Here is a 15696-nt window from a genome sequence, read left to right on the forward strand (position 1 = left end):
CTGACTCGCTGTTTGATAGCTAGTTCTGCTTAAAGTGAGGGAAAATGTTTTCAAAACGTGAGTTAAGGACCAAGTTCTGTGGCAGATGTTGCAATAGGGAAGATATACTAGTAACACAGTGAAACGGATTTCATTGTTCTTCTAAAAGCCTTAAGATGATCACAGTGGAGAAAGTGTCCTTTGCTAAAGCTGGGTAATTTGAGGAGACATGTATTTCGTTAAGCATACTTGACTGTTTTATAAATGAAAAGAAATACAAACAGGAAGCGAAGTACATTTTCTTATTAAGAATTTGTTAGGTGCTACAGAGAGAGAACTGTTTAGCTATAATTCCTGTCTCCTAAGAATTTATAAATCTGAAACAGACCATATTTAGAGAATATGTAGAACAGTAAAATGTAAACAAAGTGGTCAAAGTCAATGGTTATTGTGTCATATAGAGCAGCTGTAATCGCGAGAATACTGGCTACCATTTGGTCAGCATCTGTTCTGTTAAACCTGACATAATACACTTTTAAAATACATTATCTTGTTCATTTGGTACCTAGTTCTCTGAAACCGTAACATGGACGTTTTATAAGTGAGGAAAACGTGGCTTAGAGAATTCAGTGATTGGTTCTTCACTGTGATTGGTTAATCTGAAGGTTATTCTTGATCTGTAGCATCCTCTGTATGCTTTTCACTCTTTGATGAACACGGCAGCATCCAGATCTGCAGGGGAGCAGACAGCTTCACATCATGGCTGGGATAGGAGACTTAGTGATCAGTAGAAGGGGTATTTCCTACTTTGGAAATCATGAAGATCGTCGTAGAAGCTGGTAAAACACACAGCTGATTATATGGTGAAAGAGTCATTATCATTTCTACTGCCTTGGACTTCGTTAAATTTTCATTTTAACATAATGAAAAAATACTGTTGGAGGTTCAGGTGTTTTAAAGCGCTTTCTTTTCTATGTGGTTGCTCATTGCCTGCTGGCTTGGATGCGTTCATTCTGTCTTTCTTCAATATATTGATACTAGAAGTGAGCCCGTACTTTGACTTCAGGAGCCAGTACTGTGAAACATCTGTGCTCCTCGGTGGACACATCCACCTTTGGAATAACAGCAAAGATTGAATTATTGGTGTCAGTATTGGTTGCCATGACTCTGGCTGGTAAAGTGATATTCACAGAAGAAAATCTTGACCAGGAAACATTGTTTCTAACTTGAAGTTTAAGGTTTAACTTCTAAATATTGTATATTTAAAAAAAATTGTATATAGGGGATTCCCTGGCGGTCCAGTGGTTAGGATTTGGCGCTTTCACTGCCATGGACCCAGGTTCAATCCCTGGTCAGGGAACTAAGATCCCACAAGCCGCGTGGTGCAGCCAAAAAAAAATTGTATAGAACTTAAGATCAGTGTGGACGTTATTTCAATTTTGTTCTACTTTATCTTTGTTATTGTTTTTTAATTTTGAAGAAGGCAGTACTTTCTAAGGGAGTAAATATATAACTCCCTTCCTTGAGCTGAAGTACATTAATTCCAGTTGACTAACAACCCAACTAGATTAAAAAAAAAAAGAACATCCATTTTCCTGTTTACACCACACATAATATAAATGTATTACTTAATTTGTGATTTGACGGGTTAATAATTCTCTCCTCTGAACTCTTCTATTAGGACAGCATTTACTGTCTACTTACATGTTTCCTTACATTTTTGGTAAGCATTCTTTGTATTCACTACTCTGTCTGCAGTGGGCCTTGAATACATACTTTGGGGAGGTTTTTTTGTACTTTTTACTTTGAAATAATTGTAGACTCATAGCGAGTTGCAAAAAGTAATCCAGGAGTCCCATGTAACCTGCACGTCCCCCAACATTTTATAGAACTGTGTAGCACATGTGGGTTTTCTGAATACGTAATTGTTTTTTTTTCCTTTTTGGCTGTGCCACTCGGCTTTGTGGGACCTTAATTCCCCGACCAGGGATCAAACCCAGGCCCCAGGCAGTGGGAGTGTGGAGTTCCAAACACTGGACCATCAGGGAATTCCCTTGAATATGTAATTTAAAAAAAATAAATAAATGTATTTATTTATTTTTGGCTGCGTTGGGTCTTCGTTGCTGCACTCAGGCTTTCTCTAGTTGTGGTGAGCGGGGGCTACTCTTCGTTGCAGTGTGCGGGCTTCTCATTGCAGTGGCTACTCTTGTTGTGGAGCACGGGCTCTAGGCGCATGGGTTTCAGTAGTTGTGGCACACGGGCTCAGTAGTTGTGGCTCACGGGCTCTAGAGAGCAGGCTCAGTAGTTGTGGTGCATGAGCTTAGTTGCTCCGCGGCATGTGGGATCTTCCCGGACCAGGGCTTGAACCTGTGTCCCCTGCATTGGCAGGTGGATTCTTAACCTCTGCGCCACCGGGGAAGTCCTGAATATGTAATTTTTGATAAACTGTTTTCAGTTGTCTTTCTGTGCTCTTTTTCGTTGCGTCTTTTGTTTTATTGTAAACCTGAGCAGGAAAGAATGAAGCCTCCTTAAATTTGTCCCTTTGTTTGCCCTTGCTAGATGGGTTTGAATCTTGGGAGACACTGGCCTCAAAGTAAACTACTTACAGATGAAAGGAGTCTGTTGGGTTTGGTTCTTAGACCCAGTATTGGCATTTCCTCCTCACTGTCTCCAGGCAGGACTTGTAAACCTCACCGAGAGCCAGGACCACGGCCATGGACGCCCCTCCACTCCCCACTCAGTGCCTGCGCCTCCCCACCTGACCTTGCTCCCCGTCCACCTCGGCCCCCTGACCGGCCTGCCTCTTCCCCCGTAGTCCAGCCCCAGTCGTGCCCCAGCTGCCCACTCTGCTCTGGCTGAGGTCACTGGTGGTGTGTGTGTGTCACTGGTCCCCACTCCTGGCCCCCTCCTACGGCGTGTCTACACTGCAGCCAAAGGAATCTTTTCAGAACACAACTTGGCCCAGGTGACTTCCTTGGTCGAAACTCACCAGTGGCCTCCTGCAGGATCTGAGGGTGGGCACCCCGTCCTTGTCTGGCTGAGCCCCCAGGCCCCCTCTTCCGCGCCTCTGCTCAGGGCCCTTCTCCCTGCGGCCCCCAGCCCCGCTTCACGCCTGTTCACTTTGTAGGTCCCACTTCTACGTTGTTCCCTCAGTCAAGCCCTTCTGTGTCGTGATTTCACACTCCTGTGCAGGGTCCTCCTTCCTCTTGCTCGTTGTAGCTCCGTTTATGGTTCTGCGCACATGGGCAGTGCTGCTGGGACCCCAGCTCCACCTCTTTCTGTCCCTCAGGTCTAATAAAGTGCTTGCCCCCAGGAGTTTCCATTGTTTGTTGATAATCTTTCCACACGTACTACTTTTTTATGGGAAAATAAAACCATTAGCTTTGTGAAGCTTGAAAAACCCAAGTGCAGCAGCAGTCCTGTCAACAGAAGGTATAATGTAAAGTAGGGTTTAAAGAAAGCTGAACATCTTGATACAGCTGCTGGCGTGTATGACTTCACTGAACCGTGACTTTTTAAAATGCTGTTGCAGGAGATTTTCATTTTATGTCGGGAAGACCCAGGCCTTTCCCTGCACCAGAAGTTAACACTGTGCAGCTTCCTTCAGTCTGTGTCTTTTAACTCTTGAAAAATTGCCTTTTTTGGCTGGTTTGCTTTTCTTATAGCCAAACGGAAAGAGAAGAGAAAAGGCCTTATTGTCTGAGCCTTCATCCTGCTACAGAAGTCAGGGTCGTTCTTGCGTTAGTTCACTCCTCCTGCAGATGTGCTGCACTGAGTGTCTGCTGTGTGCCAGGCACTGTTCTAGGCCCTGGGGAGAGATCTGTATAGATATATTAGATACACATGTGCACACACACACGGCAGTGCCTGCTTCCCCTTCCAGCTCACAGCTCACATTACCACTCACCAGTGTTTAGTCTATACAGCTGTAGTGCAGAGTAACCTGCCATAAATCTCTTACATAATTTGTTTCTCTTTAGAAGGGCTTTTAACTTGATTTAGATTGTAAATAGAATTGTATAAAATGGCAGCTGTCTTCAGTAAACACCAGTATTAATGATTTTAAAGTAGAGTGCGGGCTTCCCTGGTGGCGCAGCGGTTGAGAGTCCGCCTGCCGATGCAGGGGACGCGGGTTCGTGCCCTGGTCCGGGAAGATCCCACATGCCGCGGAGCGGCTGGGCCCGTGAGCCATGGCTGCTGGGCCTGCGCGTCCGGAGCCTGTGCTCCGCAGCGGGAGCGGCCACAGCGGTGAGAGGCCTGCGTACCAAAAAAAAAAAAAAAAAAAAAAAAGTAGAGTAAGATTGGCTACAGCACTTCCTCAGCTACATTATTAGTTTGTTTGTAAGAGAATACGTGATGTTACATGATTATGCCTAAGTACTCTCGGAGAGGAAGCCCTGAATTGTATAGGGACGTTAATCAGACTGAGTTCCCAAGCCCTGCAATTCTTTCAGGTTGGAAAATAAAAGAAGGCACAGTTCATTATCATGGCTATTTGTCGGGATATGTTGTTCGGCTCCAGTACTGACTGGCACCATGGACTAGAGTTTATTTCTTGACTTTGTGACCTTTGATTCCTGTCATCAGTCATTACGTGCTCTTAAGGTCAACAGAGCACTTGAATGGACTTTCATTGCTAACAGAGGAACAGAAAAAGTACTAACTTTTCCTAATGTTTTAACTAGAGTTTTAAAGAACAGTGCCAATGTCTGACTTCCCTACAATCCTGTATTTTCACGTACAAACCCCTATTTGATAATTACCACTTTCTGAAATTCAGTGGAATGTATTCATCCTTTTTCTTGTCCTCGAAAATATTTCAAAGTTATTATTAAACCAAAATGAAATTGTATCATTTGATGTTATTTTTAACCTTCCTGCCTCAAAAGTACACAGTGCAGTTTACTCACATACGTATTGTTTTGTTTTTCAAGTCACTGCCCAGAAATATGGTGTCTCGTCTTTGCGAATCTAAAAAGGTTTGTGCAGCAGCGGACATGCAACTTCAGGTGGGTGTGTGCCTCTGCTCTGAGGTTTTCCACAGATGTTATTCAAGATAAATGTATAACTTTAAATTCTTGCCAGTGCTACCCATTTATTACAATAATTATGCTTCCAAAACATCTTTTGTCTGAGTTCAGAGAACTTGACCTTGACTAATCATTTGGTCTTCCAACTGTCCTTAGGAAGTAGTTGTCAAATAAGGTTATTTCCCAATTTCAGTGGAAAAGCAAAGCGTGGAAAAGTTTTACCTGACTTCTTCTAAATGGTGCATTTCAGCAACCAAGTTATATCTTTTTGTTCACTTTGTATCTTCTTTTAAATTTGTGTTTTTAGATGTGAAGTTTAAACAGTAATGACTTAGTTTTTAGTAAAACTCAAAGCCAGTGTTCCAGGTTTCCAGATAAAGACGAGATATATTTTATAAACCATCTGGATGTCAGGTCTGTGTGATACCAGATGTTTAGGTTATTTGTAATTTCTGAGATTGTTTATGGAATTCTTCCTCTTCATCAGATCTTGAGTGTTACGTAAACACAGCCTAAACACCCATCTTTAATCTCAGGCAGTATTCACTTTCTAATGATCCACTCACCTGTTTAAAAGTGTAGCCACTATTGAATGGCTTTATAGGTGTATAAAGTTCAGTCCCTAGAAAGCAATGAATGTGCTCTGTTTTTTTGGACCTTAAAATACACATTTCAGTGAAGAAGATGCCTGCTATAGACAAAACCATGGCTTAACATTATTTAGTGTCTGTTTGTATCACACAGTTGCAAAAAGATTTCTGGATTATTTGAAAGGTTAACATTACTTGGCAGTAGTCTTGATTTACTGGTATCTGTCGTGGGAGTCCTACCTTTTAAAAGCCCCGTGTCCTGGCGTCCTTTGCAACACTTGTTCCAGTGATTTTCTTCTGAAAAGGAAAACCAACCATTCTGTACTTCTGCCCTCCAAAAAGAATAAGGAGAGAGAGGGAGAGAGAGGGAGAGGGGGGTTGAAAAGCTGGAGGAGAAGGGAGGGAAGGGGGTTCCCGCCCGAAGGGCCGCTCGCGCTGCTTTCCTGTCACACAGCTGTCCCCCGAGCCGTGGGGACAACCCAGGGTGGAAGGGAGTTGCTGCAGATTTCTAAGCGGGTATCAGTAGTGGTTTTTAAATTGTGCCTTTTAAATTTTTATTTATTTATTTCTTGCTGTGCATTATTTTAAAAATAGCTCCTGTTTTTCTGCAGCTGTGAGGCTCCTGGTCCCAAGCACGCAGGACCCCCTGGGTGGGCTTATCGCTTAGAATTGTTTGGTTCATCAGCAAATGAGCATGAAATATTGGGGTGGCCAAAAAGTTCGTTCGCGTTTTTCTGCACGATGTTGCAGCTTACAGAAAAACCCAAACGAACTTTTTGACCAACCCAATATTGTTACTCATTACAGAACATAGAATGGAAAGAGCTGTATTTAGTATATGTTTAGATTGCCAGTTAGAGCAAAGCAATATTTAGGAAATGTCTATATTTTTCCAGCGAAGGTTTAAACTTGACTTTATAATTTAGAACCATAATTCTCTATCTAGATGAAGCCAGAAGTTATAGAGGTCATTTAAATTTTTTCTTTTATACAAACTAATCCTCACTTCTTTCAAGTCAACAGCTGCACATTCTCTACAAATTCCTATTTTGAATCTGAAAGATATGTATCGGAAACAATCACTTGACAGTTTTTTCTTTTAAAATAAAATATTTTCTACTTGCTTGCTTCAGGTAAAATTCAAACAATGTTAATAAGTCAAATGTTGCAGTGAAAAAGCACTTTACTTGAGGTTTTCTGCGCAAAATTTAGCTTTCAGAGCTTGGTAACTACGCAGCAGGGTTCATGTTTAAACTCCTTCTAATGCTTTACTCTCCTGTCACGTTTCAGTGGCCTCTGTCCTCTCCTTGGAGGGGAGTGAGCCTTCCCTACCAGTCACCTCCTTAAGCCAGGGTCGCCCCGCCCAACAGCTGCTTCCTCTGAGCCCTGACAGCAGGGCTGGGGTCTGCCTTGGTCCTGGCCTCAGACTCTCCGACAGCTGCCCCTGAATCCTGTGTAACACCCCTGCTTCCTCACCTCACTTCACCCCGCCTTTCACCTCTCATCAACGAACTAGGATTCTCACCCTGTCATTTCTCTCATTTAATTATATCAGGATTCTAGGAAGAAGCCAAACAGTATTTATTAGCTCCAGGGGGTCACAGGTCATAACTTAATTTTTTCATATTTCCAGATATATATATATATATATGTATTTCCATATGTGTGTGTGTGTGTGTGTGTAGTTCTGTGGTCACAAATTTAATTTACTACACTGTACAGAAAGAGTACCTTATAGATAGGGTTCAGAATTCCTTAATATCCTTAATCATGGAGAGGTTGAGAGCTTTCCTTTTCATCATTAACATGGTCTTAAATGTGGTATGAAATGCAAAATACATCTCAAGCCTCATACACTTATACGTGTGACTGCCCAACTGCGACTTGCAGTTATTATTCTGGTAGACTTGTAACATCTTTGGTCGCCTACATCATAGATGTAAGCATGGTGCCCAAACTAAACAGGTGTGTTCTTCCATCCAGGTCTTTTATGCTGCTCTGGATCAGATCTACCATGGGAAGCATCCCCTGAGGAGCTCAACCACAGACATCCTCAGGGACACCCAGGAGAAGTTCTATGGCTTACCGTACGTCCCAAACACTGTGAGTCTGGCGTTCCGACCCTGTTGTGTGCCATTGAATGGGTGTACGTGTCAAGTGGGCGGGGTGTGAAATCCTCTCCTGGATGTTGAGGTTTCCTGAGGGGCAAGTGCTAGAAACGCCTGACTCAGTCACTGCCCGCAGCCGTCCGTTTACATGTACTTACTTTCCTCCTGCTAGCAGGGTTTTTCTAGATTCCTAGGGAAGTGGGCTAAAAAAAGGCCCTTGGAGTTAGTCTGTGTTCTTTTTCATTATTTATTTGTGACAAGAAAAACAGCGATGTAAGATGAACGTGATGATCGGTCCCCAGCCGCTCTCACTGCGACGAGAATCCACACTGATTGAGGACCCGCTTGTGTCGGGACCGTGACGGGCATCCTTGGCGCTCTGTCCGAGGACGGAGAGCGGGCGCATCGCCACCATTCGCTGAGGACCAGGTGCCAGACTCCGTCCGATTGCTTGGCAAAAACCCTGACTCAGAAGGACCCTGTGAATTCGATGCTTGCCCGTCGTAGGGGTGCATGGGGGCCTTGTGCCAGTTACGTGTCTTGTCTAGGGTCACGAGGGTAGTGAGCGGTGGTGTCGGGATTCCCACCCAAGCCTGAAGCCGTGTGTCCCCATCAGCCCAGGTTCCGTGAGGGAGCTGCGTGCTGGGGAAGAGCGCCCTGGGTCCTGGCACGGGACTGGCGCTTTCATATCACGCGGGACCTCAGGTCCAAGCGATGGCAACCCGACTCCTAGTGGCTTAAGCGGAAAGGGTGTTTATTGAGCCCCGTGGCTGGAAGGCGCAGGGGCCGGTCTGTTTGGTTGCCGGTTAGCTGGGTTGAGTTAGTTCTTACACAGTGTTGTTAGAAATGTTTCTCCTTCTTTCGTCTTTCAGCTGTGTCTTTCTCTGGATTTGTCTTATTCTCAGGGTCTTTCGTCTTCCAGCTGTGTCTTTCTCTGGATTTGTCTTATTCTCAGGGAGGTGGCCCTGACTTGGTGGCATGGTGGCCACCGGAAGGTCCAGCTTAGCCCGTCTCATAGAAAGAAAGCTCATTTGAAAATGCTCTGTAAGCCGTAAAATGCCAAATAAAAGTGGTTTCATTTGATAATAGTGTTGGATCCCAGCATGTGTTGTGCTGAGTTTAAGTTCATCAGTGAACTGTAACTGTCCACTAGATCTTCAGGTCCTAATACTCGAACATGTGGGACTGGTCATCTTTACCAGACAAGGAAAGTCACAGGAAATTTCACCTTCATACGGTTCCTTATCAGCAGTGTTTGATTGTCATAGAAGCTTCGTCATCTATTTGTGATGCAAAATGCTAGTCGCACTGCCTTCCTATTTTTGACCATATATATAAGAAATCTATTGTTCCAGTGCTGCGTACTACTGTGTGCTTGAATTATCTATATTAGTGAAAATCTGTAATAATAAGAATAGTCTCACTCTTCATCAGTGGAATCATAATAACACTTGCCTACATTTAGGGGAAAACGACATCCTTTAAGGGTGTTTTCCCGTTTACGGAGCATTGCCTGACCCACGTGCTTTTGTGCTCATTTTATGTTCTTCTTTGCTTAGCTTTAAAATCAGTGTGACTTGAACTCCACGTGGTTATATCACCAGAGGGTAGTAAAGTCGTAGGGACACCAGTATTAGGAGGAACTGGGCTGCTTTCTGAAGCCACTTCAGCTTGGCTGAGTTGCTCGCCCCCAGCTTTCTTTATCTTAAGTCTTATAACAATTGAGCTGTGTCTCTTTTTCGAAGAAAACCCAGGAAATTCCCTGGTGGTCCAGTGGTTAGGATTCGGTGCTTTCATTGCCGTGGCCTGGGTTCAGGCCCTGGTCGGGGAACTGAGATCATCTAAGCCATGCGGCATGGCCAAAATAAAAATAAAAACAATGTTAGAAAAATAAAAAGAGAACTCAGATTTCCTCACCATGCAGGTTTCTTTTGTGTAGTAATTAAATATACAAAGATGAGGTGACATTGGTACCCAATTCTGCATCAACTATCAGTAAATTATTTTTAATTTAAAAGGAAGGATGTTGTTATTAAGTCCACTATCCTTATTCTAACTCCTTTGAGAAAATATAAAGGTTTATCTCTTCACTGAGATCACCTCCCCCATTCATGGTCAGTAAGCTGTAGCTCTTTGTGCCAGTTGTTTTGGAAGGTCTTTAGAAGAAGCATGGCTACATTTAGAGAAAAAAGGCATTCTTTAAAGGCTTGTCTTTTTTTTTTTTAATGTCTGAGCGTTCGTTTAGATTTGCACAAGTGTTCTGTTCTTCCTGCGGAGCAACTTCGGCCTCTCATCCATTTGTCACCTCATCGTGAGACCCGTAACAAACCTTCCCGTAAACATAGAAAGTGAGACCAGGGTGCTCGTTGGAGTTGTTCAGTGTAGTATCCGTCAGGATAGTAAGACAAGAAGAAAAGGTAGAAGCACTGGAGAGGAAGACACAAAACTGCCCGTATTTGCAGATGACTGATTGCCGAGAAAATCCAGAGTGTGTAGAGGCAAATTATTAAAATTAATGAGAAGTTAGCAACTTTTCTAGATAAACAATATATAAAAATTTAATCCATCTCTGTTTACCAGCAACAAACACAAAAATTGTAAATATACCATTAAGGCAAGAAAAAAATATAAGGTGGTGCCTCCCCAAACATCTTTTCAAAAAAGCATATTATCTTTAATTTCCGGATCCTAAATAAACAAAGAACTGAACCGTATTTATAGATAGGAAGATTTGATATAAAAACAATATCACTTTTTCTCCATTTAATCTATACTCTTAACGTAATGTGATTCTCCTCGTTTGTTGGCTTGAAGCTAATGAGCTGAGAGTATGATTTTATGTGGAAGCGCGATGGCCGAGGAGCAGCTTTGAAGAACAGTGGCAGGTGGGTGGGCTTGCCCCGTTGGGATTGGTACTCAGAGGAGGCTGTAGGAATTAGGACAGTATAACGATGCTGCAAGGGCTGCAGGGACAGATGGTGGAGCAGAGCCCAGAGCCTGAAAGCTGGCTCAGCACATTTACGGCCTCTTGACCATAAGCTGAATAACACTGCAGGTCTGTGGGCCGAGAAGAGATTGGTTTATTTTAAATGGTGCTGTCGCTATCCATCGTCCATATGGAAAAGATGAAACTTGGATCCGTCTCATTCTGTGATAAGTAAAGATTTAAATTTGTAGAGATGATGGGAGTGTCTTTCTGACAGCTCCCTTCTGTTCCTGCTCAGACTCGCATGTCATACAGACAACACAAAAGACATTAACTGTAAAACAGAAGACTGATACATTCCACTGTATTAAAATCTGCATCTTCCATTCATCAAAAAACCAGGTGAAAAACAGTGAAAAGCTACAGACTGGAAGTAGAGGTTTTCAACACATGTAACTGGAAAAGGATTTTTTTCCTTTTTAAATTAATTAATTTTGATTGTGGTACAAAAAACACAGGACATGAAAGGTACCATCTTGAACCATAAACAAGACGAAAAGACAACCCTCAGAATGGGAGAAAATATTTGCAAATGAAGCAACTGACAAAGGATTAGTCTCCAAAACATACAAGCAACTCATGCAGCTCAATATCAAAAAAACAAACAACCCAATCCAAAAATGGGCAGAAGACCTAAATAGACATTTCTCCAAAGAAGATAGACAGATTGCCAACAAACACATTAAAGAATGCTCAACATCACTCATCATTAGAGGAATGCAAATCAAAACTACAATGAGGTATCACCTCACACCAGTCAGAATGGCCATCATCAAAAAATCTAGAAACAATAAATGCTGGAGAGGGTGTGGAGAAAAGGGAACCCTCTTGCACTGTTGGTGGGAATGTAAATTGATACAGCCACCATGGAGAATAGTATGGAGGTTTCTTAAAAAACTAAAAATAGAACTACCATACGACCCAGCAATCCCACTACTGGGCATATACCCTGAGGAAACCATAATTCAAAAAGAGTCCTGTACCAAAATGTTCATTGCAGCTCTATTTACAGTAGCCAGGACATGGAAGCAACCTAAGTGTCTATCGACAGATGAATGGATAAAGAAGATGTGGCACATATATACAGTGGAATATTACTCAGCCATAAAAAGGAACGAAATTGAGTTATTTGTAGTGAGGTGGATGGACCTAGACTGCCATACAGAGTGAAGTAAGTCAGAAAGAGAAAAACAAATACTGTATGCTAACACATATATATGGAATCTAAAAAACAAAAAAAACACAAAAGGTTCTGAAGAACCTAGGGGCAAGACAGGAATAAAGATGAAGACATAGAGAATGGACTTGACACAGGGAGGGGGAAGGGTAAGCTGGGACAAAGTGAGAGAGTGGCATGGACACATATACACTACCAAACATAAAATAGATAGCTAGTGGGAAGCAGCTGCATAGCACAGGGAGATCAGCTCGGTGCTTTGTGACCACCTAGAGGGGTGGGATAGGGAGGGAGATGCAAGAGGGAAGAGATATGGGGACATACGTATATGTATAACTGATTCACTTTGTTATACAGCAAAAACTAACATACCATTGTAAAGCAATTATACTCCAGTAAAGATGTTTAAAAAAAAAAGTATAATTTTAGACATATAGCCAAAAAAAAAAAAAAAGTACCATCTTGGAAAAGACGGTGCCTTGAATGCACTGCATAAGATGACCTCGGTGTTCATTGGGGCATGATGTGAAGCCGCGTCAGGATGCCGTCTCACTCTCACCCATCAGGCGACAGAGAAAACCACAGACAGTGACCAGTGCTGGCCAGGCTATGGAGTCACAGTCACACGTGGGCAGAGTTGCGTTTGCCGTGACTACTTGGAAATCAGCTGGGTGTCACCTCTTAACGTCGAGGATAGACCCCGTGACCCAGCAGTTCACCTGCTACGTGGAACCCAGAGAAAGTGTTGTCTTAGGTCCTAAGCGTTGAGGATAGGAATGTGTACAACAGCACTGTTTGTAAATGGGGGGGAAAGGAGGGGGCTTCTGGGAAGAACCCAAGCGATTGTGAGCACAAAAATAGATGAATGATTTCGGGCATATTCATCGGCTGGGATACTGTGCAGCAGGGGAATCGCGATGAGGAGCTTGAGAAGCGAAATGTAAAGTAAAAACAAAATGAGCTTCAGAAGAAACAGATTTTGTACATTTATATAAAGTTCAGAATCATGCAGAACTAAGCAGTGCATTATCATAGATCTCTACACACTTAGTAAAACTGTAAAGAAAACGGAGGAATAGTAAGCCCAGAATTGAGGCCGTGCTAACCGCTGGAGCAAGGAAGGGGAGCACAGAAGTCTTAGAAATATTTTCTTTCTTAAACTGACTAATAGGCTGTGGTTGATAAATTGGCCATTCTGTGGAGTATAGGAGTATATTCTTGGTGTGTGGAACGTGCCCTACGTGCTGAAAGGCTGTTTTGGCTGCCGGGTTTGGGGTACAGAGGGGTTGGGGGACCAGCTGGAAAGTTATTCCCGCGTCGTCGGGACAGCGCTGCTGGCAGCCCTGGTGGGGGGAGGGGGTGTCGGGCAGGTTCGGGGACCGTGTGGAAGGTGGGTGGGGAGCCTGGCGGGGCCGGCGCGGGAAGTTGGGTTCAGGGCATCTGCCGGGTTCTAACGTGAGATGGACAAGAGACTTCTCGAGTCCCCCGAGACCAGAGGAGGGGCAGTTTTCCCCTCTACTCATCTCCAGAGATTGTTTTTCTCCAGTGAATCATTTTATTTCCTCAAATTAAACAATGAGAAAAGGAAAATATAATTTATACGACAACCTACAGCACATTGAGGCTTTCCGATGCATCATACAGCTGGTACAGAGGGTACGCTGGGATATTAGTTTTCATTTCCAGAGGCAGGCTTCTCCCCTGAAGGATGGGTGAGGAAAAGAGGCGCCTTCGTTTTCATCAGGCCCTGCGTTCTTCCTCCCCCTTGCTGGGCTGGGCCAGCATCCCTGGGGGCTGAACACCCCTCAGGTGCAGCTCGGTGACACTGTGAGGTTAGCTACAAGGAGGAAGAGGCGGCTGGGCGGGCAGAGAAGGGTCAGAGGCTCAGGAGCCCGCAGACCCACTTGGTGCCGGCGCTCCATAAGCCGGGAGGGGCGGCCCCCGCGGTGGGCAGGGGTGGCGTCAGTGAAACAGGAAGACCGGAGGGGTGCAGAGGGGAAGGGTTTAGTCTGAGGTGAGGATGCTGTTGGATCCATGGGTCTGAAGGCCAGGAAGCAGATCCTGGCGGGAGCCGTGTAGATTTGGGAGGTGTTCACCTACAGAGAGGATGCTATGAGCTATGGAGGGAGCCAGCGCCCCTGAGCGGGGGACCTGCAAGAGGCGGCACACCCGGGTCAGCCGGTGTTGGTGGAGAAGATCTTCTGATTGAAATAGCTTTTTCCCAAATACCAGCAAAAACTGAAATTTTAAACGTATTTCCTATTTCTACCACTATTACAGTATAGCGCTGTGCCCTTTTCTATTAATTTAGGGTTACATTGTGCTACGTCGCTTGGACCATCAGTTGTAGGACATTTATCGTGGATGTGTGTTGTGAGTTCCCAAAGAACAGACTGATAGATAAACTTTCATCAGGCGACTCACATGTGACCTGAGGGCTTCCCGTCTGGAAAGCGCTCAAGTTTTCGAGCAGATTCCTAAGCTGGTGTTTGCGGCTGTCATGATGATAGGTGCAAAGGACAGTGGCGGCTAGTTGACCAGCTGGGGGTTGGAGTGCAGTCAGGGGTGACCCGGTCGTTCGTCCAGTGTGCTCACCCGGGTCAGCGTCCATTCACGCGCCGCCCCTGACCCCGGAGGGCTGAGCCCGCAGAGGGGAGGGAGCGGGAGAGGCTGGGGCCAGCCCGGCCGTGTGCGCTTGCCTTGTGGTGTTTCCCTTTGGTTGGTTTTTCAAGAGTCTCAAAAAGAAGAAAGGTAACAAAAACACTCGCCACGAGAGGACGTCATTGCTCCCCACGGTTGGGGTGTGCTACCGCTAGAGGTTATTTTCTCTCCTGCTCACTGAAGAACTTCTTTCTTCAAAATATATACGTGGAGTGTGTATAGAGATCCATGCAGATACCCGACGTGTGTGCATTCCAGCACATGAAGAATTCCGGTTTTATAGCTTTAATTTTGAATGTGTATTTCAAAGCTTTTCATAGGAGATGTCACAAGTTCAGTCCATAATAAAATTGTGTCAGCTTATTGACCATGTGGCATCAAGCATTCATGAGTTTATTTTAAAAGCTCTAATTTTAGATTAACTGATAAAACACTAAGATAAGGAAATATTATCTATTAAATGATTTCTCTCTAGATTAAAATGGCAATCAGATGTTTTCTTATTAGTTATTTTTAAAGAAAGCCTGGTGAGAGAAAGCTTTGATCACGTGGGAGCCTTTATGTAGAAATCCGAGGTCTGCTTCTGACCTTTGGCTATTCTTACCTCACACTTGCTCAGATGTGGGTTCAAAGAATGGCATAAATGTCTCTTTTTTTCAATGTGTAAAAAAAAAAAAGAAAAAATACTGTCTATTAAACAGTAGAACTAGACCCCAAGGTGGTTAAAAGTTCATCATTTTCTCTCCAGAGAATTCCACTTCAATTATTTGGTAGAAACTCTCATTTCTCCTATTTTAGCTCTTTTTCCCCCTGGGGAAGAGGTTACATTTCCTCCTGTTCTTATGCCCTGGCTCTGGTACAAATGAAAAAAGTCTCCTGGGAGGTAAAGGCATGCCCAGGTGGCACAGTTTGGAGTATCTGACGTTGCTAAGCAAATGTTAGATTAAACAAAACAATATTTATTTTTTTCTCTATCTTAAATACAAAGACCATATGGCACATACCTAGAAAAACCTAAGTGGTTAATTGCATGTTAAATTCCTTTCCTCTTTGGCTGCATAAACAACTGAGAAAATATTTACCTTCTCTGTCATGCTAGGTTTATTTATGACTTTGTAACTAAAACACAGAAGTGTTATAAATTGAAACTTTAATCTCACAACTG

The 15696-nt window shown here is 43.7% G+C and overlaps 1 protein-coding gene across 2 annotated transcripts in view; it reads left to right on the forward strand.

Annotated features, from left to right (window-relative positions):
• Positions 1-15696, forward strand: part of MIPEP (mitochondrial intermediate peptidase) — a 133081-nt gene that overhangs the window by 69702 nt on the left and 47683 nt on the right. For both annotated transcript variants that reach the window (XM_089899738.1, XM_022574503.2), the window contains exons 15-16: positions 4914-4988; positions 7583-7702. In XM_089899738.1, the coding sequence (XP_089755864.1) occupies positions 4914-4988; positions 7583-7702 (195 nt within the window). The remainder of the gene's footprint in view (positions 1-4913; positions 4989-7582; positions 7703-15696) is intronic.

The sequence above is a fragment of the Delphinapterus leucas genome, chromosome 18 (assembly GCF_059928025.1).
Source record: "Delphinapterus leucas isolate spDelLeu-1000000601 "Yukka" chromosome 18, BTC_Dleu_Yukka2, whole genome shotgun sequence".
Lineage (NCBI taxonomy): Eukaryota > Metazoa > Chordata > Mammalia > Artiodactyla > Monodontidae > Delphinapterus > Delphinapterus leucas.